The sequence below is a fragment of the Sturnira hondurensis genome, unplaced genomic scaffold, assembly GCF_014824575.4.
Source record: "Sturnira hondurensis isolate 20B ecotype Veracruz unplaced genomic scaffold, ASM1482457v3 Scaffold0000780, whole genome shotgun sequence".
In the NCBI taxonomy this organism is placed as follows: domain Eukaryota; kingdom Metazoa; phylum Chordata; class Mammalia; order Chiroptera; family Phyllostomidae; genus Sturnira; species Sturnira hondurensis.
Genome location: NW_028073411.1, coordinates 11,856,416 through 11,879,938, shown reverse-complemented (window position 1 = coordinate 11,879,938; position 23,523 = coordinate 11,856,416). Strand labels below are relative to the sequence as shown.

Genomic DNA, 23,523 nt, shown 5'->3' with positions numbered 1-23,523 from the left:
GGCTTCACTTTGACTCACAGAAAACACCTTCCCGCGGCTGCAGGAAGGTCGGTGACCGCACGCGCGCGCGCTGCGAGAGGCTAAAAACGGAAACGAGCCTGAAAAGGCGCTTTCTAGGGCAACCAGCAGGGCTCCAAGTTGGAGCCGCGATGGGGCCAGGGATGGAGGCGAACTGCCCGGCATTCTGCAGGGCAGGCAGGGTCCGCACTAGCGAGAAGGCCACGGGACCCCGGTGCTGAGCCACCGGGGCCGGAGAACTCCGCCGGGACTGGGGACCGCTCCGGGTCACACTCCCCGCCTCAGTCTCCCCCGTGGGCCAGCCCCATCCGGGGAAGATTGTGTCCCTGGAAAGCCCCTGTCCGTGCGGCCAGGCCTCACGTGACCAAGGGTGGGGAGTAGGTGACACGAAGGAGAAGCGGCAGCGAGCGCAACCGGGCAGGAGCGGCAGGGGGCGCGTTCAACGAGGAGGGGCCGTTGCTCCGGAATCGTCGGCGCCGCGGGTGCCTGCTCATCCTCTTTCGCGCGCACGTCCGGCCCTCAGAATCCCCCCGGCCGCCCGCCGCCCCAACCGGCCGTTCCTTTTCCCTGGGTTCGGAAAGGTCGTAAAGCTACACGCCACCCGCTCCCGCGCTCCCCTCCCTCCCAGGAACGGGAGCGCGCCCCGGCCGAGCCTGCATATTAATGAGGGGCGGGGCGGGGGCGGGGCAGCGGGGGCGCGGCGGCCTCGCGCCAGCGCGTGCCGGGACGCACCGCGGGGGGCGGTGCGATTGTGAGGTGGCGCTGACGCACGTTCCGGGATTCTTAAGCCGCGAGGGCGGCGGTAGCGGCGGCGCCCGAGCCGGTCTCGGGAGCGGCGGTGGCCGCCTCGAGGGGTGGCGGGGCCGAAGTTGGTGCCCCAATTTCAGTCACGGTGTCCCTTTCTCACTGGCTTCCCCTCCTTCCACCAGCCGCCCAAGATCTGGCGGCTTTTTAAGGGGACAGCGGACGGGGCGCGTCTCCTCCCGTTGCCGCCAGCCTGATAAATGAAGGACTTGGGGTTTGGGGTGCTGCAGACAGCCCCGCTCCGAAACAGCAGTCCCGGGTCCCTGTTCGGCAGCGGGGCGTACCGCCCCGCGGCCACCGCCCCGCTACCCTCCGCCACGCCCTTCGGCCCGCTATCGTCGCCGCCGTTGCCTGTCACCGTGTTCTCGGAGGCCGCCTCCCCCTCCCTTGTCCCCCTCGGCTGCGGCGGCGCGGGCCGCTGGGCCGCCGCCGCTTCCTCTTCCTCCCTGCTCCTGGCGCATCAGCAGACCATGCAGGATGAGCTGCTGCCGGGGCTGACACTGCGGCCGGTGGCCGCGGAGAAACTCCCCAACCACCGCCCCGGCGGCGGCACGAACGCGGGTGTGACCCACCTCCTCCCCTCCCAGGACTTCAAACCGAGTCTGCACCACCCCTCCTCCGCCTCCGCCTCCTCCTGCTGTGGCTGCCGCACCTCCTCCCCGCAGGACTTCAGTAAGCGGCAGCAGCAGCAGCTGAGCAGCCAGAAGAGGAAAGAGTTCAGCCCTCCCCGCCTTCCCCACCCTCCGGACTCGCAGTCGCCGCCGCTCCACTGCCCGGGCCGGTTCAGCACGCCGCCGCCCGGCCCGCCACTCCAGCCGGCGCCGCTCGCCCCGTGCCATCAGCAGCGGCAGCAGTTCAGCCTCCCGCACCCGAAGCGCCTCCCGCCGCCGCAGGACCTCGCCCCGCGGCAGCGCCCGACCGACCTGCCCCCGCTCCCGCAGCTCCAGCCTTCGCCGCCCGCAGCCCCGCGGCGCCGCCACGGAGGCGCGGGCAGCCCTCGCCAGACCCCGGCCGCGGGCGAGGGCAGCGCTGCCCAGTCCCCCGATGCGGGCTTGGCCCCCTCGACGCCGCCGGTGAACCCCGCGCCGGACTCCATGGAGTCTCCCAACCACCCTCTGCTCAACAGCCCCAGCAACCTCCTGCCCGGCGGGGCGCTCGGCGCGGGCGCTTTCAGCAGCCTGCAGAGCCCGGACCTGCCGCACCCGGGCGGCGGCGGCGGGGGCGGGGGACCCCCCGGAGGCGGCGGGGGAGGCGGCTCCGCCTCGCCGCCGCCGCTGCCCGGCTTCGGCACCCCTTGGTCCGTGCAGACCGCGTCGCCGCCGCCCCAGCCCCAACCCCCGCCGCCGCCGCCGCCCCAACAGCAGCAGCCGCAGCCTCCCCAGCAGCCGCCGCAGCAGCCGCCGCCGCAGCCCGGCTCGTCGGCCGCCACCCCCGGTGGCAGCGGCGGAGGCTCGCTTAGCGTCATGCCGCCGCCCAGCCCCGACTCGGAGAACGGCTTCTATCCCGGGCTGCCGTCGTCCATGAACCCGGCCTTCTTCCCGAGCTTCTCGCCCGTGTCCCCGCACGGCTGCGCGGGGCTCAGCGTGCCGGCCGGGGGCGGCGGCGGCGGCGGCGGCGGCGGGTTCGGCGGCCCCTTCTCGGCGCCCGCCGGGCCCCCGCCGCCGCCCGCCATGAGTTTACCTCAGCAGCAGCCCGCCCCGCCCGCGGCGCCGCCGCAGCCGCCGAGCCGAAGGTCGCCGGTCAGCCCGCAGCTCCAGCAGCAGCACCAGGCGGCCGCCGCGTTCCTGCAGCAGAGGAACTCCTACAACCACCACCAGGTGCGGCGGGCGGCGCGGGGCCGGGGGGCGCGTGCTGGGGGGGGGGGCGCGCGTGCGGGGGCACGGACACCTGGCTCGACCCCGGGGGACTAGCGACGAGGGCTACTTGCTTGGGGGACCAGGGGACTGGGAAGGCGGAACGGGTGACCGGACTCGGGACGCCAGTCCTTGGCGGGCGGGGCGGCTCCGGAGGCGGGTTGGTGCTCGAAGCCGCGGCCGGCGCCCCCTCAAACGCCCGGAGCGCCGGTGAAGCTGGCGGCGGGCGGGCGGGCGCGTGACCTCTCGCGTCCGTCACAGCGGGCCACACCCGCGATTTCGGCCCCGCCGCCCCCCCTCCCGGCCGGGAGTCGCTGTCCGGGGGAGAGTCTCGCGGGGTCCGGCGGGGGACGCGGGGCCGGCGGGCTCGGGCGGCGGCATCGCAGGAGCGGCCGCGGGAAGAAAACTTGCGAAGGAGGGAGATGGTTCCCGGGGACCGCGCGAGTCATCCAGTGAGGGAGACCCGCGGAAAGGCGTTTTCTCTCCAGTGGGTTTCACCCCTAATCGGAGGGCGAGGGGCGTCGCGGGGGAGGCGGCGGCGGGCCGGGAGCGGAGCCCGGCGGGGCCGCGCCCTCCGGGCTGTCAGACGGCGGAGAGAGCCGCTGGCAGCTCGGCCGCCCTGGTCTCCACCAGGCAGGCGCCCGGCGGTGTCGGTTCCCGGGCTCGCTGTCGGCGGGGTCGCACTCGGTCGCGGGAAGAGCGGACTCCAGTGGAGTCTGGGGTGGGTGCTGGGGGGGGCGCTAAGGACACGTGCTGGGGGCCCCGCGACTCGACGGGCTGGGGCAGTGGGAGCGGGGAGCCGGCGGGCCCCCGGGGCGGCGTCTGAGCGCCCGGCGGGTCGGCGAGTGGGCGCTCAAGGCGAGTTTAGTTCTGTCTGATCCAGTCGGCGCTTGGGATAGCGACGGGTCCGTGCTCGGCCATTTCCGTGGTGAAGGGCGAGCGACGGCGCTGGGCCCTCCCGGGTGCTCGCCGCTCCCGCGACTCCTCCCGCCGACCAGCTGGCGTTTCCAGCTTTTTAGAGGGTGGGTAACTAAGCTAACCAAAGTGACAGTTAACAGTTTATTCCAGTCAGTCAAACCGGTAACAGTTTTTGTTGAACCACTGGTTTCTCCCTGAGGAAGGAGAACGTGGCCTACAGGGATCGAAAATGGGGAATTTTGAAATGACACTCTACCTACTCCCGATTTGCATAATCGCGAGCGGCTCTCCCGTGTGTGGCAGGGTCTTCGTTTCTCCGCTGGAAACTTGCCACTGACATGCTAGGTGGCTTTCGGTTCCTGGAGACGTGATGTAGAGCATTGGAAGAGCATAGACCGTGATCCCTAGTTGGCAAGGAGCTGCTGTTTGTCAAAAGATGGGTCGGGCAGGGGAGCGCGGGGTCACGCGCTGTCACGGAGTTTGGGTCTCGGGGAACCTGGCACACAGTGTCCTGAGCACCCAGGGTCCTCCGGCGGGTGGCGGGCGGTTTCTCCTCGGTCTCCATGGAGCTGTGCTTTTGACCTGCGTGGAGGCTGAACCTGCGATATAGAGTCATGATTATTTTAGTATTTTAAATTTTTAAATAGGCACTATTTATTGGGGTGTTTTTGTTTTTGTTTGTCTTGTAAGAAGCAGGTTTATTTTAAGGATACTGTATTTGTTGACTTTTAGTAACCGCATGGTCCATACTTGTTTGGGCTACGTATTAGCACAGAATTATTCAAGTATAAGTTTATTGATAATAGAATTGCTAGCAATTAAAGCATTTTGAAAACCTACAACTATGGGTGGCTTTTGGTGGGTTTTCCATTCTTTGATGACTTAACTTTTTTTTGCCACAGGTTCTGGTTTGGAATATAATTTACTTTTGAAAATGAGTGAAGTTAATGGAGACTTATCAAGATCTTTACTAAAATAATCAAATCATATAGTTATTTATCTTTATATATCTCAGTGGATCCACCTATGGGTAACATTAGATAATTGCTTAACTGTTCATGGATATGAACTTAATTATCATGGATAATTAAGTGAAAGAAACAAAAACTCTGTAAGAAACTACACTAAAATTGGGATAAAAGGACTTAAGAGTTCAGTAAATGATGCTGAAAAGGACATTATTTCCCATATGTCCCTGTTCCCAGAAGGACTTTTTAAATTTGTACGACAGAATAATACTAGATCTTATTATTCACTTTTGCACTGATACAACGTGTTTTAGAATCCTAAAGTCTAAATACTGTACCGATATGGTTGGTATGTTTTGATTTTTTAAAAAAGACTATTTTTAGTTGTGTGTCTACCAGAACGTGGTTGCTTTAAGATCATAGTGTAGGGTATATCTTTAAGAGCATTCAGAGTTAATTTCAATTTAAATAGATTTTTTTCCTTCATGTGTATCATGTGTATGGTTCTCTCTGTAGGGAAAAGATGTATTTGCATGCTTATATTTTAGTAATTGTCATGAAATACCTTCTTGATTCACAATAATTTATAACAAACAAGAGGATGGAAACTTGCCACATACTAAATGAATGGTTTAATATAGCAAGATCTGAAGCCTATTAGTTTTTAAACTAGTTAAGGATATATTTTTGTATATTCTATATCTCAGCATTTAAAGATTGTATAAACTCATAGCTCAGGTCTAAAATTTGAATTTCAATCATAATCTCTTTAAATGTCTATAATTTAAATGTGTTTTTCCCAGCCTCTTCTGAAACAATCTCCTTGGAGCAACCATCAAAGCAGTGGCTGGGGCACTGGAAGTATGTCCTGGGGAGCGATGCATGGCCGAGATCATCGTAGAACTGGAAACATGGGGATTCCAGGAACTATGAATCAGATCTCGCCACTGAAAAAACCGTTTTCCGGTAATGTCATAGCACCACCGAAATTTACTCGCTCTACACCATCACTGACGCCAAAATCTTGGATTGAAGATAATGTGTTCAGAACAGACAACAATAGTAATACACTCTTACCCTTACAGGTAAGAATGGTATGTAAATGGCCTTATTTCTAATGTCAACCTTTCAGAATTGGAAATTGGGTGGTGGTGGTGGTAGTAATAGTAAAATAAAATGAACAGATTGAAAAAGAAAAAGTTTTAGTTTTAAGCATATATAATTTTATCAAAATATAAAATACCTATACAAAGAAAATTAACACTACAAATTCTTTACCCACACTATAAAAAATAAGCTTCATAAAATGTAGAAAAACCTGCTATATGTGTTAAATATGTATTAAGCTTCTAATTGGCAACTCCTTCAGAATGCCTTAATTTACTCATTTTCAGTGGGGCACCAAAATGAGTGCCTCCTGTAATATGGCTGGAGGCATAATTACTCCTTCATAATCATGCGTACACTAGACTGTGACCTGGTCAGCTGTATACGGATTGGAATATACTTAAAAGTACAGCTGTGATTATGGCAAAATAACATTAGGGCTTTTTACATCAAATTAAAATTTGTCCTCACTGGTTCAGTGACGATTTTGTCCCACATGTGGCCTAACAGTTATGATGACTGACATTTTTTCAGGCCTTTTAGTATTTTGTTGATATGTCAGGTGAATGAAGCTCCCTTATGGCTATGTAAAATGAGACTTTCTTTTTCTCTCTAAAACCTGTAGAAGACAGAATAAAATTAGAACTTTTTTCTTTGTTTTCTTTCTTTCCTTTTTGTTTGTTTGTTTGTTTGTTTGTGGATGGGTTTGGGGAAGAGAACTGCTTATTTCTGATGAAAACTTCTATGCTATTGAAGGTGAGATCTAGTTTGCAGTTGCCAGCTTGGGGCTCAGATTCACTCCAAGATAGTTGGTGCACTGCAGCCGGAACATCCAGAATAGACCAGGTAGGCTGCACAGTGTGTATTTTTCAGGATTTTGGCTAGGAGTTTAGTATTTATATTATGAGGAGGATTACTTATTTATCTTCTGATGATACCTATTTTAGCATATATCAGAAAGCATGAAAGTAATTTATTTTTCTAGGGTCAATTGACATAAATTAATATAAAAAATGTATTATTTATATAGCTTCATTTTTATGTTTAAAGTAATTTATAATTATTTTATATTTTCAAAGCATAATAAATTTGTTTTTGGGAAAAGGAATTATATACCCAAGAGCACCTGGCTTTAAACATCAGTCGAATAGAACAGATTTTTACCTCTTTTCAGATTTATTTGCAATTAGATACAAAAATCATATGTTTACTTAACCTCCAACTTTACATTTCATCCATGTCTTATGGAATTTGTTAGTATATTTTTTCATGAAATCTGTTACATTGGTCTTGAGATATGTTTTTAAAAACTTTAGCTGTTTCAACTGGATAAAACACTTTATGATACAGTATTTTTTCTAAATTTTGTTGCTGCCCAAATAATCATTTTCCCAGGGAAAACCCCTGAGTTAGAAAGCTGGAGTCAGTCTTAATCAAATTCCTCTCAAGCATTTTGTGGTTACAAAATGCAAAAAGCCAGTCCTTACCTATGAAAGTTCTTCTACAGAACACGAGCTTGAATGAGCACAGAGTTGACATTATGGGCGTCCACTGAATGGGCGATATTATCCTTAGCTAAAGCTCTTCCTCAGTTAGTGTATCATCATGAGATAATTTTACAAAAATTGTATAAATAGTATAAATTATATAAATACTGTAAGTTGTATAAATAATGCCTTTGTAAATAGTATTCTAATCTGCAGGGTTAGCAGTAACTTTAATAATCAACCAGTAGCTCTTGTTCTAGGTAAGTCCTACCTATTTACCCAAGTAGTCCTGTCAGGATCTCCACTTAGAAACAAGTAGTTATCTCATGTAATTTGTAATTTATTGTTTTGTTCATGGGAGTTAGCTATCCATGTATTTCTACTGTTTTCACCCTGGTTCTGTTAAGCCATATTAGTGTCATTTTTACGGGGGCATTTTTGTCATTCAAATTGAGTATATAAATACCTAGGAAATGTTATGTCGGAAGAGAAAAATTATAGTTATTTTGAAGGTGGTAAGGGATGTATTTTTAGAGAAAAGACAAACACATAAGAGAGAGATACATCTCCACAGAAGAAGGAATACAAACTACCTGCCGTATAACGGGTCCGTGGGTTGAGGGGCCGTACGTTGAGAAAGGATGTGACTGAGACGGTGTCAGTTGGTGAGGTGCTGGAGAGCAGAGGTGCTAAGGGAGTCGGCCAGCTGGGCTCTGCGGGCATGCCTCTGGGGCTGCCCCCGGTGAGGGCCGCTCAGCCTCCTCCTTCCACTTCCATCGAGGCTCCTCTTTGCTCTTTACCTATTTTGTAGTCTGGGGTTTTCAGTAAATTCATTTTGTTGATTAAAGTTTTTTTCTTTTGTAAATTGCTGAGATATTGCAATTCCTTGTGGACTCTTTTAATTTGTAAAAAATTGTTGTTCAAGTACAGTTGTCTTCATCCCCCCCTGCCCCCCATCTCTACCTCCCACCCTCAATCCTACTCCCCTTTTGCTTTGTCCATGTGCCCTTTATACATGTTCCTGAGGACCCTCCCTGCCCTCCCCCTAACCCCCTTCCCCCTTTCCTCTGGACACTGTTAGTTCTTTATTTTAGTGTCTTTGCTCATATTTTGCTTGTTTGTTTTGCTGACTATGGACTCTTAAGCAAGAAGTGTGATGTGATAAGTTGAAGACAGTGATAAAATAAGGGAAAAAATAAGGTGGTGACAGTGAACTAAACTAGGAGGAAAAGTTGTTTGAAACCTGAATTATCTTCCACTTCTCTTCTAATTTCTACAACATTGTATCATTGTTTATGGCCTCCATCTGTTTGGTTCATAGTTTCATTGTACAAAAAGAGCCTTGAACTAGGTCATGTTAGAGCCCTTTTTTAGCTCTTGCACTTTCTCTGATCTCTTTTGGCCATTTCTTTTCCTCCCTGCCTCCTACTACCCACCCCTACCCCTTATTTTTAGAATCCAAGGGTCTTGGTTTACTGGGGGGAATAGACGGATCTTGATCCCAAACAGTGGGGGTATATGACCTCGCAACTGGTCTTGAAAACGTTGCTGTCTCCTTTGAGCACCCAAAGAGTACTTACACAAAATTTGTTTTGTTTTTCTCCATAAAAGGCTGAGGTATTTGAAGTTGAGGTTTTTAAAAGTACAGTAGCAGCTACAAATTGCAACTGGTATCTTAACTGGTTGGGTAGCTCCTCACTATTTGACAAAGTTAAAATTATAGAAATACCTAAGCACGTGAATATCTGGAGAGATTATTTTTATCTCTAATTGTTTTATGTCATAAACAATATTTTCATATCAATTTTAGTTAACAAATACATTACTTTAAAACATTTAAGTTTTCCTTTAGTCTCAAATTGATTAGGTCTAAAAATACTAAATTCTAGAACTGAAGTCTTAATTCTTACTGTTGTACTTCAGGCCTTACCTATAATTGAATTCAGTAAATGGGAAAGAAAGAACTTTGTAGATCGGTTTTATTTCAGAATGTATGTAATATTTGAGAGGCTGGCATGTTCTTATTTTAAATAGTCTGTTTTTTATGGAAAAGGTTCAATCTTAAAACTTTTAAAAAACAAATACAAATTCTATGCACATTTCTAACTTTAAAGTGAATATTAGATATCTTTCTTAACATCTTTAAGGCTAACAATTACTTTAAAACTCTATTAGCTAGTTACCCTTGCAAGAAATTGTATTAAAAAATGTGAATTCTAAATTACCTTAAAACTGAATTTCCCACCCTGACTGTTGTGGCTCCGTGGGTGGGCATCATCTCAAACACTGAAATGTCACCCGTTGGACTCCCTGTCGGCACACACCTGAATTGGGAGCCCGGCCCCTGGTTGAAACATCAAACCAATGGATGTTTCTCTCCTTCTCCATTTTCCTTTCCCTCTCTCTAAAATAAATTAAAAAATATTTTTAAATAGAATAAAATTGAATTTCTTTTTATGTTTCGTATCTTGTGTTCAGTTCTTCAATTGTACTTGACATATTCTTAAACCAGCATTTTCCACTTCTCTGTCCATTTTCTATAACTCTTGTGGGTCCTAGAATACCATTGGCCATTTGGGTCCTTTAAAATTAAGTTTAAAAAATTCGGAATCACTGAATTTAGTGCTTTGTTGAGGATCAGAATACTAAAGGAAGTTTAAGAAATGAATGTTTATTATATATGCAGCACTGTGTTAATTACCCTTGAGATATATGAGGGGAAATACTATTCTTTACCCTTGAAAAGGTGAAGGTGCAGTGGGGTGAAGAGGGGGGATCTGCCGTGGAACAACTAGAGAGTGTGACACTGAGCGCCGGCTGTGTAGTGAGGGCAGGTGCACGCATGAGCTGCTCATTCAGTGCAGTGCAGCAGCGGCGTGTGACCAGGCGTGGAGAGCCAGTATTCAGATTGAGCAAAATGCTAACGTAACTTTGCTCTTTAATTTTAAAACTGGAGAACTAAACACAAAAATAGGATAAAAGCTGATCTTTCTGCTTAGGCAAAGGAATATGTGCTCAGGCACCTGGTATATCTTTAAAAATGAGGATGTAGGATTTTTCTGTAATCTTCTTTTTCTTTGGGAGAATACTTCGTTGTCAGGGCTCTACGTGACCACTTCCCTCTTTCAAAATAGAACAGGGTTTTGAATATATCAAAGTGAAAATATGACATCCCATTAAAAAGTTCCCTTTTAATTAAATTGGAATTTCTCTTATACTAATTGTAATCTCATTGACGTCCTTAGTTATTTTTCAGTGTGTATAGACTTTTCTTAGGCCATCCTTTTTAAGATTAGGATTTCTTTGTGTTTTGGGTGTTTTTCAGTTTTCTAGGACTTCTGTCACTTCTGTAAGTCTTTGTGGTAAATGTCTCAGTTTACAAAAACAATAAAATACTAGAATATAAGATATTAGAGTTTTTACACTAGTGCATTCTAATTTTTGCCTGTTCATTGTTGTAGGATTCTGTAATTTCTGTTTCTCAAAGCCTATGTAATTGATTCTTTGCCAAATGGATTTTGTACTTTGTATTTAAATAGATTGGAGTAAACGTCTTTATAAAGATTCTTATGTGAAATACCTTGGCCATTTTCAAATAGTCACATAAATGTTAGTCGGATTGCCATGCTTTTCCCATTTATGCTAATCAGTATTGGTGTGTTTGTGGTTACTTTAAAATGATTTCAGGATTCCAGTTTAGTTTTTAAACCAGTATCAGTGTGTGTGAACACAAATTTGTTTAGTAATTATCTAGTAATGTTTAGTACAAAATGTCTAGTAATTGTATTTCAGAAGGACGCATGAGTGTTTTATAATCACATTAGTTTGTGTTTGAAAAATTTTTAGAAGTCATTATCTTGATTCCCCACATTTTATTTAATGAAATTATCTGTAGTTTTGAGCATGTAACTCTAGGTCTCATTAAATTCAAATAGCAATTTTGGGATGTCATGAGCTCTTTGCCTGCTCAAGGCTATTTTGTATTGGGTGCTTTAAAAATCACGTGGGATGCAGCTGATGAGTAACAAAGTAAAATTAAACTAATAATTTTTAAATAGCTTTGCTCTTTGCTAAAGTAGGACTTTGTTTCTTAATGAAAAGACTTGACTGGGAAGAAAAATAAGGGATTTTATGAGTAGGCCTCTCAGCTAAAGCTAAAACAATAATATTGTATAGACCACATTTTTGTAATATAACAGTTGTTGGAGCTGATTGTATAATGGTCACAGATACAGCCTATTGACTCAGATTCTGTAGATGGGCCCCAGCAACCTGTGTTTAACAAGCCTTGCAGATGATTCTGGAGCATGCTCACGTTTGAGAACCTCTGTTTTTGCTCAGCGATTCTCTGGGCCTCTCTCACCAGTCAAGGTCACTGTTCTAGTGAACTTGTGTTACTAATGGGTGTGTTTTACCTGAGGAGTCCAAGTTAAAATAAGGAGTTAAACTATAGCTAATCAGTGATAAAGTTGGAATAAGAGCCTCTAGTGTCGTAACGTTTACATCATTCAGTGTGACTTTTCACAGTTAAATACCTTGACAGCAACTTGTTTAATCTACAATACTGATTCCCGGTCCCCTAGCTTTAAAAAGCTCATAACCCCAATTTAAACCTCAGAGTAGAGTAAATAAATCAACATATTCTCAGGAAAGCTTATGTTTTTCTTCAGCTTTCTAAAAGACTGGTTCTGAATCTTCTCTGGATTATAGACCCCTTTCGAAAACCCATAAACCTTTCTTCAGGAAAAAAAAAATGATGTATACATACACATACAAAATGTTGTGTATAATCTCAGAGATTGCACGATCCTTCTCGAAGCTCATGGACCCTGGCTAAGAAGTGCCAAATTCTGATTTCTGTGGAGGCTTTCCCCCCAACTCTTACAATTCTTTTTTTTCCATGTTAATCATTTTTTGAAATTTAAAAATGGCCTGCTTCGCCCACATATTCATGCACTTGCACAAGCATGCATACACACACACACTTAAATGGGTGGGGGACAGTGCTGACACATTGATAAAAATCTCCGTGGTCATTTGGACGGCATGGGCCAGAACTTGCTGTGGCCCGTATGTATTTGTTCAAATGCATTGATTGCATGTTGAACAGAACACTGTATGAAATTCATGAATGTTAAGGATTTACTAGGCAGGTTGAGAGATTTAACATTCAGGAAACTAAGCTTCTAATGACACAGAAGATTTTGTTTTGAGACTTGATGAAGTAGGAAACTTCATAAAATGAGATTGTTTTGCTCCCCCTATGCTTTTTGCAAAGGGGGTGGATGGGAAGAAGGTTAGGAATGCAGGAACCAGTATGTGAGGACTTCAGAGAGCAAGACTTGAATGTCAATATTCTAGGTGTTAACCTTTGTTTTGATATTGGTATGTGATTAGCCTTTTTGATACTTGATTTTTTACTGTATAATATGTTTGTGCATTCATTATTGTAAAATTCTGAGTAAGTCAAATCACATACAGTGTTTGATGGATGTTTAAGGTGTGGTGCAATTGAGTTAAGTCCTTTCCCCAAAACTACTCAAGTGCCATCTTCCTAGATCTGTGAGAAAAGTTTCATGTTATTTAACTTTTACATTAATAACAACTAAAAATGCTTTCTGCATGTATCACAGTTCAGAAATCTCTACGAGCTGAGAATAATAGCGATAAAAATTGTTCTACTGTATTGCATTAATGCTGTCAATGAAATAAGATTGCTTTTGATATGTGATTTTGGAAATAAATTTATTAAATCTATTCTTCACTGTGAGAGATTAATTTATAAGATCCTTAGTTACTGGTATTGTCTTGGGATGCAAACTTACTAGTACTGTTAATCATATGTTATATTTTGTGTAAGAAGATTAACACAGTATATTTATCATTACTTTTTGAAAAAATGCATAGATTATTTTGAGTCTTTTTCTTTTCTTCTCTTTTAGGATCGCAGTAGAATGTATGACAGTTTGAATATGCACTCTTTGGAGAATTCCCTTATTGATATTATGAGAGCAGAGCATGATCCTCTTAAGGGTAGGTGACTTTTAAAAATATCCTTATCATCCACCAGTTTGTCTGCTTATCTTGCCATTTTTATATGAAAGAAACTCGGAGCTTGAGTAGCACCTTGTACAATTCCATTGTAACTGTTAAGGAGAACCTTTGTCTTGGTGAAATGTCATACTTTTTCCTTTGTAGCCTGTTTCAATTTATGCTGATTTATACATGAGATTTATACATGTATAAAGAGAGAGAAATGTAAACTCATCTCTTTGAACTTGTTTTGTAAGAAAGAGTCACTTTTCATAGATACTCTGCAGTTTGCAGGGGACAAAGAATGGATGTGAAAGTGTGTAGTATAGTCACTTTTCTGAAATTCTACCAAATACTTAATTTTTTAAATCTCTTGAGTACTTTCATTCACAACTTGCAGTGATTCCAACCTAGAATTGTCCTGTGTTAACTTCCTTACTTTTCTTCTGCTTCAAAACTCTTATGAGTTTTGAAAGGTGGTATTTATAGTACCTTCTCTGAGGTAGGAAACTACTCTTCAGAAAGTTGGGGCAAATTAGGAAAAAGAATCAGCCCCACTGATCTTATACATCTGATTGCCTTTTACATTACTGATGAAAATCTAGCAAACTGAGATTGAGTGATGAGAAATATTACTTATCTATTGCTGCAGAATAAAGTGCCCCAAAACTTAGAAGCGTGAAACAACAATGAGCATTATTACCTCATGCGGTTTCTGTGAGTCATGAATTCAGCAGTAGCTTAACTGGTTGGTTTGGCTCATTGAATCAAAACCATGAGTTACTTTGTAAACTCTCTGCATTTTTAATTCTTTCAAGTCAAGTAAGAATGCCCTTATAAACTTGAACCTGAACACTCTAGAACTTCAATGTTGGCAGCAAGTGGGTGGTTCAGGGCTGACTTGGCAGTACTGATCAGATACGTAAACATTTTTGTTGTGACTGGATTCTGCTTGTAAAGGAGTTTCTGGTTTTTCTAATTTCTTTATTTGTAAGGAGCTTGAGAAGAATCATTAGTGATTATTGACAACATGTGGCAATGGTAATTCTCATAAACAAATGAAGATAGTTATCGTACTCTGTTTTGTGTGGATATTTTTTGCTTCTAACCAGAATTGAGGCTATTTTTTTAAATTGTTTGTGGAGTACTGGGGTCTTGTTCTCTTTCACTATTATGTTGACAGTTCCAATAGCATTTGTCTTGGGTCTACTTTTTTAAAAAATATATTTTATTGATTATGCTATTACAGTTGTCCCATTCCCCGCCTTCATTTCCCTCTATTCTGCATACCCCCTCCCACCCACATTCCTCCCCCTTTAGTTCATGTCCATGTGTCACAAGTTCTTTAGCTTCTACATTTCCCATACTATTCTTCCCCTCCCCCTATTTTCTGCCTATCACCTATGCTCCTTATTCTCTGTACCTTTTCCCCCTCTCTCCTCCTCCTACTCCCCTGTTGCTAACCCTCCATGTGATCTCTATTCTGTGGTTCTGACCCTGTTCTAGTTGTTTGCTTAGTTTGGTTTTGTTTTAGGTGTGGTTGTTAATAACTGTGAGTTTGCTGTCTTTTTACTGTTCATATTTTTATCTTCTTTTTCTTAGATAAGTCTGTTTAACATTTCATGTAATAATGGCTTGGTGATGATGAACTCCTTTAACTTGATTTAATCTGGGAAGTGCTTTATCTGCCCTTGCATTCTAAATGAAAGCTTTGCTGCATAGAGTAATCTTGGATGTAGGTCCTTGCCTTTCATGACTTGGAATACTTCTTTCCAGCTCCTTCTTGCCTGTGAGGTCTCTTTTGAGATATCAGCTGGCAGTCTGATGGGAACTCCTTTATAGGTGACTGTCCCCGTATCTCTTGCTGCTGCTAGAATTCTCTCCTTCATTTTTATCTTGGCTAATGTAATTATGATGTGCCTTGGTGTGTTCCTCCTTGGGTCCACCTTCTTTGGGACTCTGAGCTTCCTGGATTTCCTGGAAGTCTATTTCCTTTGCCAGATTGGGGAAGTTCTCCTTTATTATTTGTTCAAATAACTTTTCCACTTGTTGGCCTTCATTTTCCCCTTCTGGTACCCCTATAATTCAGATGTTGGAACGTTTAAAGATGTTCTGGAGGTTCCTAAGCCTCTTCTCATTTTTATGAATTCTTGTTTCTTTATTCTTTTCATTTCCACTTTTTATGAATAGAATCCAGTAGCTCCTGATTATGAAGATTTCTATTTCCTTAACTATCCAGAAAGAAAATTCTTTGAAATTTTTAATACAAAATAAAGCCGACCTTAACTATTAGCAATGGATAATGAAAAGTTTTCCATTGTTGTTTCTCCCAGTCATCTTTAAAAAGGCCTTTTGAAGATGTTCGGAGAAAACATTCTCTGTTATGCTATTAATTATCTCAGTCTTTCTTTCTCTCTAGCCTGTGTTATATAATAAAAGTGGGGGAAAACCTATTTTTCAAACAAAGATGTTGAAAAAGAAAATGGAAGCAGCACAAGGCTAAGAGGAATTTAATAGTAAAAAAACATCAAGCAAATTTAAAATTCTTTTATTAGAAAAATTATCTTTGGCCCTGAGAAGGGAAAAAAACATGCTCACCGCCACCCTTAACAATCACAGTGAGAAATCTGTTTCTAACTGGAGCATTTTATGTTCCACATTTATTGTGGCAGGGAATAAAAAGGGAAAAAGCATTTGAGAAACCTTCTGTACAAAAAATAAAGAAGTAAGACTAGTACTTCTGCAGGTTGCTCTCATTTACCTATTTCATACGATCCTGATACACAGGCGCTGCCATTTGAAGTTTTTTCTCGCTTTTCTCACTAGCACAGACTCTGCTAGCTTCTGGTACCATAATTTGGGTCCTCCCCACACTCTCATCATTTCATATTTGTGTTTGTTTGGTTTTTTTAGTAAAATTTACTACAGCAGGGTTGTGACAAATGGAAGAAACCACTTTCTAACTTTGTTGTGTTTTCCCTCCTCCCATTCCTGGTCTTCAGGACAGTACTTTTCCTCTCCCCTGTCTCTTCTGTTCCCTCTGTTAATCCCGTTCAGAAAATTCTGTCTTCTGTTTGACACAAGGAAATTCTTTTTTCCAAAAAATGGGATGAATCTTCTTTTATCCTTTTACAATGTTTTCAAATAACCAGATGTTACTTTGTCTTCCTTATGGGATCTAGTGAAAAAGAGAGAGAGAGAGAGAGAAGGGAGTGGTAGTCTAAAATATTTTTAATGAATTACTGTTTCCCTTTATATTAATGGTCAAAGTTTCTTGAGAAAATGTCTTTGTGAACTTGAGTGATAAGAGCTATTAGTATTTATTACTGCATAACAAATTATCCCTTAATGTAGCAGCCTAAAACAAGAATAAACATTTATCTCGTACAACTTCTGTGAATTAGAATTTGGGAGCAGTTAACTGCTTGGTTCTGGCTGAGGATCTCAAGACGTTGGCTGAGGCTGCCGTCTTCTGAAGGGTTGCCCGGGGTGGAGGATCCCTTTCCAAGATGACTCACTCATGTGGTTGTTGGCCGGAGAGCTCAGTTAATCACCGTATGGCCTTCCCACTGGACCGCTGGAGTGTCTTCATAGTGTAGTCGGTTGATTCCCCCACAGAGAACGGTAAAGCTCCAGGGGAATGCCCAGGAGTCTCTGTGGCCTAGCTTTAGAAGTCACACCAGCGTGCTCGCTCTCAGTGTCAGCCCTGCTCAGCTGGGAAAGGCTCTGCGCTCAAGAAATGAGAATACTAGGCAGCGGAGCTCAGTGGAGGCCATCGTGGAGGCCGGCTCCCTCAGAGATGGCAGGCAGAAAACTGTAAAGTTGTATTCAGTTCTACTTTCCTGAAGGAAAAGAGAGAAACTGCTCAAGGTGAGAGTCAGTGTCAGTAGAAAGAATAGCAATCACGCAGATCTCTGGAGTCCAAACAAGGTCAGCAGCAGATTACTGGCCCGGCTGAAACCTGACTGTACTAACAGAAGGCCCCTCCCATCCCCACTTGAGCCTACAATACTTCACTACAGCTTGTGTCTGTCTTCCCCACTCCAGTGTTTTTTACAGGTCATAGAGGGCCTCCATCGTTTAATGTTCAGGTTTTTATGGGTTAGCATATCAGGTGGGAAGGGACATGTGTTGTTGGGCCTCTATAGGTGTGAAGTGACGACAGCCAAAGGTGCAACTCTGAGTGCACTTCATTCCACTGAGTGTGCCCGTTTGTGCCCGTCAGTGCCCAAGACTGGCTGCACACACTGTGTGAAACAGATAGAGTCTCGTTCTCTTGGAAAGGAGAGAGCTTATAGTTACATGCATAATATACTAATATAATATAACATAATGTAGGATATAGTATCATATAAACATACACGAGTGTAATGTATAGATATAATATACATATAACTACAGAGTGTCATAAATACTATGGAGGGAGGATTATAAGGTGCTTAGGGAGGAGTAAGTGGGGAGAAGGGGGTACCTAATTTACCTGTGGAGTAAAGAAGGCTGAGACCTGAAACTTTAAGCTTTAAGGGCACAAGGGTGAAAAAATATTAGGGACAAAGTGTCAGCCGGACCGAGTTTCTCACCTGGGGACCTGAAAGCAGACCAGTTCTGACATACCTGCCCTAGAGGAGCCCCATGCTGTCTGGTGCACCAGCCGGCCCTGTGGAGCGGGCGCTGTCCTTTGTCTGGGTCGCAAACCCTAACACCCTGCCGTGTGCTTTGCTTAGTGTGAGTGGTGCTGACCAGTCTGTTCTGTTTATTCTGCAGGGGTTTCTCACCATTAAATCCCACTTTCTAATGACTGTTTTGATTCTTGGCAGATACTTTCCCTTTCAAAGAAACAAATGGTTAAAATAAATCTTGCTTTGTCGAGTCAGTTTTGTGATTCTGCCATATGGTTTTGCATACCTATATTAACTAATCTGAGATCTTTTTATGTATGTGTGGGTCAATTCAGTCTATTTTAAACAAAAGAACAAGATGGTGATTATTGTTAAGCTCTTTTCCCTCCCTGCCTCAGCAATTTGCAAAAAGGTCTTACTGTGTAAGCATTTTTACCAAAAATTGCTTACCCCAGGCCCAAAGTATAAGGGCAAACAAAAAAATTTTAATTTCAGCTCGTAAATGTTGATGTGAACATTGTAGAAAGAAATGCAGTTTATATAACAGTTGTTGGGAGGATCTGTCTCAGCAAGTCACAATGCCATTACCAGTGTTCCCAGAACAAGTCAAGGGAATTCAGGGGAGGGATTTTTGAGCATGATTTTTATGCCAACAAATGTTTAGGAGTGGATTCCTTTAAAAATTTTTTTTAATTGATTATGCATTTTTGTATATCCACATTCATTTTTATTACTTCACTGCTAAACTCCTCTAACAAAAATAACCTCAGAGAAAATAAGTAATTATTTTTGTAAGGTGCTAAGTTGTAGTAGTGCCTCTTCCTTTCTACCTTTCTTTTTCCTTTTCTTTTTCTCTTCACCTGAACGTAACATAAAATTGAAGTGCAAAGCCCTAAAATAACCTGTATGAATTTCTGAAACTCTCTGATGTGAGAACTTACCTTTTAGATCTACAGATTCTATAGGAGGACAGAGGTTCCCAAATTTTGAGAGCATACTTATCATCCAGGTTCCAGGGCCCCCTTCCTAGAGATTGTGCATTGTGTGTTGTTGGAGAAACTCTAGTATAGGAGAACAAAACCAAAGAGATCCGTGGAAAAAAAGGTAACAGTTGTAGCACATTCGTTCAAATACAGCGAAGTGCAGGCTAAAACTCAAACAAGTAATGGACATTCCAAAGCAGTTGCAGCGCTGCTCTTACTTTGCCCTCCCTGCTCTCTGACAGCAGGGGACTGCGATGCTCAGAATTCTACTTCTTAGTCTCCTATGTTTCCCAGAGTCAGAACTTGCACAGGTACCCCCAAGAAGTATGGATGAACATCATGTGTGTTAGAATATCTACCAAAAAAATTAAGGAGGAATTGCTGTGTGTGTATAAAATGATTTACTTTTAAAAGGAGTAGAATTTATATATTATTTTCCCTTCAACTCATTGGTCTTCTTTCCCCTTTTTCCTGTAGACCATTGGCCTTTGATAAGAAGAAAAATATCATTATTAACTTTGGAATAAATTATATGGATGTAGAAGCCATATACATTTTAGTAACTGTATTCTAACTTTAATAAATGATCACTGTTGTGATTGTACCTGTTACCTTAATATTTTACTGTCTGACTTGTCAGAGTTTAGTTTATCTAAACTAAAGTACAATTTATAAGAAAGTACAATTGTACTTTCTTTTAGGAAAAGAAATTTATAGGAAATTTATAGGAAAGTACAATTTATAAGAGTTTAACTGCTGTTACCAGTGAGAATATCTGGAGAGTGAAAAGGTTATTATGAAAATGTGGTTGGAAAAGTTCTTGTTTTAGAAAACTTATTTAAAATATGGTGTCCTGGATAGTGACTTTTAAGTTTTACTTTTATTTATTTTAAGTAATTGTCTTAATGATATTAAATTTGAGAACATAGTTATTTCTTCCAAGCTTTGTTAAATATTTAAACAATTTGAGTTACAACAGACTGCAGTTTTTTTTAAAAAACTGAAAACAGGCAGAAATCACAATAGATTTTCTTCAACCCTTATTTATTTAGTTAGAACTTAAATGTGTTTATTAAAACCCTATTATTTGCCACAAAGCATTTTCCTTAGGACTTTAAATATGAGCTTACAACTTACTCATTTTTTTTCTATAGATGTCTCCAATTTACACCTCTCCTTTGCCCACCTCTACCCTCTGGCTTATAACTTATTTTTAAGTTGAAAATAAAACAATAAAAATAATATTTCTATATAGAGCTTGAAGTGATAAAGATGAGTACATGGAATAATTAGGCCTATGAATTTTAGCTGTTTATAGTAGTTGAAGAGTATCTGAGAATGTCTAATGAAGATTTTATTCCTCCAGAATATAAGACTTTATCTTTTTAATTTTTAAAAAATGTTTGTTTTTAAATATTTTATTTATTTATTTTTAGAGAGAGGTTAAGGGAGGGAAAAAGAGAGGGAGAGAAACATCCATGTGTGATTGCCCCTCACACACCCCCTTCTGGGGACCTGGCGTGCAGCCCAGACATGTGCCCTGATTGGGAATCAGACCAGCGACCCTTTGGTTCACAGGCGGATGGGTACTCAATCCACTGAGCCACACCAGCCAGGGCAAAAAAAAAAGTTTGTTTTCTTATTACAAAGAGTAGTATGTATTCATTAAATGAAATTTGAAAAAAGTAGAAGAAAAGTGTTTACATTTCCTACATTTTAAGTATTATTTGTTAACTGTCTATTAACTGTTCCCTAACACTTTCCCTGATTTGTCCTCTCACAATGCTTAGGACCATTCTTTTTTTTTTTTTAGGTTTTTTTTTAGGGTTTTAGGGTCTTTTTTTAATAATAAATTTTATTTATTTATTTTTTAGAAAGAGGAGAAGGGAAGGAGAAAGAGAGTTAGAGGAACATCACTGTGTTGTTGCCACCCATGTGGCCCCCACTGGGGACCTGGCCTGCAACCTAGGCATGTGCCCTGACTGGGAATTGAACCAGCGACCCTTTGGTTCACAGCCTGTGCTCAATCCACTGAGCTACACCAGCCAGGACAGGACCATTCTTTTGTTTAAATTAGGAAGTATGTTACTGTGATAATGCTAATACTTCAGTAATATTCATAGATAAACCATGGGTCCTTTATACTGTAAGACACAGATTTTTATTCAGTGTGCAGCAAAAATATTTAAAGCATGCAGTACATGACTGTTTAGTCAGGGGCAATAACCTCTTTTCCCTTAGATTGTCAAATTAAGAAAGTACCACAGGCAATACAACAATAACCATTTGTTGTGAATGAATCAAAATTATACCTATTTTTTGTTGGATCAAAATATATTTTTTGGTGTACCACAGAATTTATATAATTTATGTGCACCACAAAATGAGAGTTTATGGCAGTTGAAAATCACTGCCATAACATATTTTTTCATATAACTGTTTTTCCTAGAATTAATTATGGTCTCTTGTTATTTGTCACTAATTCATCCCAGAATTTATTAACAGAACTCTGAAGATTCTCTCTAAACATGTAAAACCATCAAGTAATTAATCTAGATTGATTTTTTTGCTGCCATCTGAGGCATACTTTTTGTGACCCTACATCACTGTCATTTTGGGACATCGCAACTCCTGGGAATTCCTTCTTCTCCTAGAATCCATTGCCTGACTCCCTATTCTTTCTTAATGATTTAGGACTTTGTTTTATTGGACCTGTTTTACTGTGCCGTCCTTCAGATGGGACATAAATTTTGACCCTACATCAATGAAAACATCTTTCTTCTACCTAAGATGATAGATTGGTATGGAATGATACATTAGTAATTTATAATATTGAACGCATTGCTTCATTATATCCAGGGTTACTATAATACCATCTGAAACCTGTTCACTTGTATGATTGATTGCTTGTTTTGTGTTTTTGAAATTTTTGCTCTTCTTTCTAGAAGCTTTTAGGATATTTTCATGCCTGTACTTCTGAAATTTTATATAAATGAACTATATTTGGTCTTTCAGGGTGTGCGGGGGCGGGGGCGTTGGGGGAGCTCTGCCTGCCAGGCTTCCTTTTTCTTCCATTTCTGTGTTGTTTCCTCTGCTGCACATGCTGTGGTCCCTTTAATTGAGACGTTAATTTCCTTCAGTTCTTGGACATTTTGGTATTTCTGTGATAACTTGTTTCCTTCTGTTTTTTGTATTACCTCTTACTGGAATTCCTGTTCTTCAAATATTAAGCTTCCTATTCTCAACATCGCCTTCCTATTTTTTATTTTCTATCACTCTATCTTTTATTGTTTGCTTTTGGAGCAAATTCCTCATCTCTTATTTCTCAACCCTTCTATCCATATTTTTTGTGTTAAAATTTTTTCTCTGAAGAACTTTCAAGATTCTCATTTAAAAAATTCTCAGGACTTTTCCTGTTACTATTCTTTGATCTTATTTCACTGGAGTATCTATTTTTAAACACTGTATTATAGTATTGAAGATTATTTTTCCAATTCCTTGTATTGTTTGTGCTTCTAAACTTGTATTGTTTATGCTTCTTTCTCTTTTCTACTTGTTTGTTTTTTGCTCATGCTGGAGGCTTTCATCAAATGTCTTTTGGTCCTTTGCTATCCATTATTTAAAGACAAAAATGGTGATTGGAAGCTCACTGTATGCAGTTGGGGCTTACTAGTAACATTGCTGTAAGTGGGTCAGATGGAATTCTCACATATCTGCATCTCTTGTTCTTTTCTTTTGATCTGGGAACTGGACCTGGGTGTGTGTTTTCCATTTTGTCTGTCAGCTGTAGGCCTGGCTGCTGGCATTCTTAGAAGGGCCGGGAAGAGGCTGTGTGTGTCTCTGACTCATGTACAAACTAACAAGCAAGCAGTCATGAGCCTTCCTGTTTCCAGCTCCACCCCACATCTGCACTCTTTGATAACCAGAGCCCCTTATTTCTGAACCTCTCCAGGTATCTGCTGCAGTGAATGACTGACTTGCTTCTCAACAGCCTTCCCCTTGCACACACCAGTTTAAGTTTCAGTGTTTTCAGGGATTTCTGGTCTAAAAGTCAGTTACCACTCAAATGTACATGTTCATAGCCTCCAAAAAAAATGTGTTGACCTGTCTCTTCTGTGATTCTATTCTGTTCTTTTGTCCTGATGGGGTTATGCTTCCTTAAAATTCCTGCATTGCCATTTTAGCAGTTTCAAAATGCATCAGTGATGAACACCTGTATTTAATCCTCCACTTCCAACTAGATGTTTCTCTAGTACAATCCATAGTCTGCTATCTCCTTAGTGAAGCTTCCCTAAAACTCTTGGTCAGCAGTAGATTACTTTGTGTAAAGAATCATATTTCCTTTTCAATCAGAGCATCTTTCTTATATTTTTTGTGCTCAGGACTTTGGATTTGTGTTCAATGTTATATCCATCTTTCACAGTATATTACATCATGGGACCAATGACAGCTTCTCCTTGGGCTTTATCTTTTTTTTTTAAGATTTTATTTATTGATCTTTAAAGGGGAAGGGAAGGAGAGAAGGAGAGAAATACCTATGTATGGTTGCCTCTCGTGAGTCCCCTGCTGGGAACTGGCCTGCAACCCAGGCATGTGCCCTGACTGGGAATCGAACTGCGATCGTGTGGTTTGCAGGCCCGCGCTCAATCCACTGAGCTACACCAGCCAGGGCTAGTACCATTTTTGTTGTAATACATTATCTTACCAGATGATTAATGACTTCAGTTTGGTCT

General features: G+C 42.7%; 1 protein-coding gene across 7 annotated transcripts in view; it reads left to right on the top strand.

Moving 5' to 3' along the window:
• Window positions 1-819: 819 nt before the first annotated feature.
• Window positions 820-23,523, top strand: part of CPEB2 (cytoplasmic polyadenylation element binding protein 2) — a 64,781-nt gene continuing 42,077 nt past the window's right edge. For 2 of the 7 annotated variants that reach the window (XM_037045669.1, XM_037045660.1), the window contains exons 1-4: window positions 820-2,639; window positions 5,365-5,646; window positions 6,425-6,514; window positions 13,098-13,188. In XM_037045669.1, coding sequence (XP_036901564.1) covers window positions 1,023-2,639; window positions 5,365-5,646; window positions 6,425-6,514; window positions 13,098-13,188 — 2,080 coding nt within the window. In that variant the 5' untranslated portion in view covers window positions 820-1,022. Of the gene's footprint in view, window positions 2,640-2,973; window positions 3,163-5,364; window positions 5,656-6,424; window positions 6,515-13,097; window positions 13,189-23,523 lie in introns of those variants that run through there. The other 5 variants (XM_037045701.1, XM_037045683.1, XM_037045693.1 and 2 more) reach the window with 3 other exon arrangements.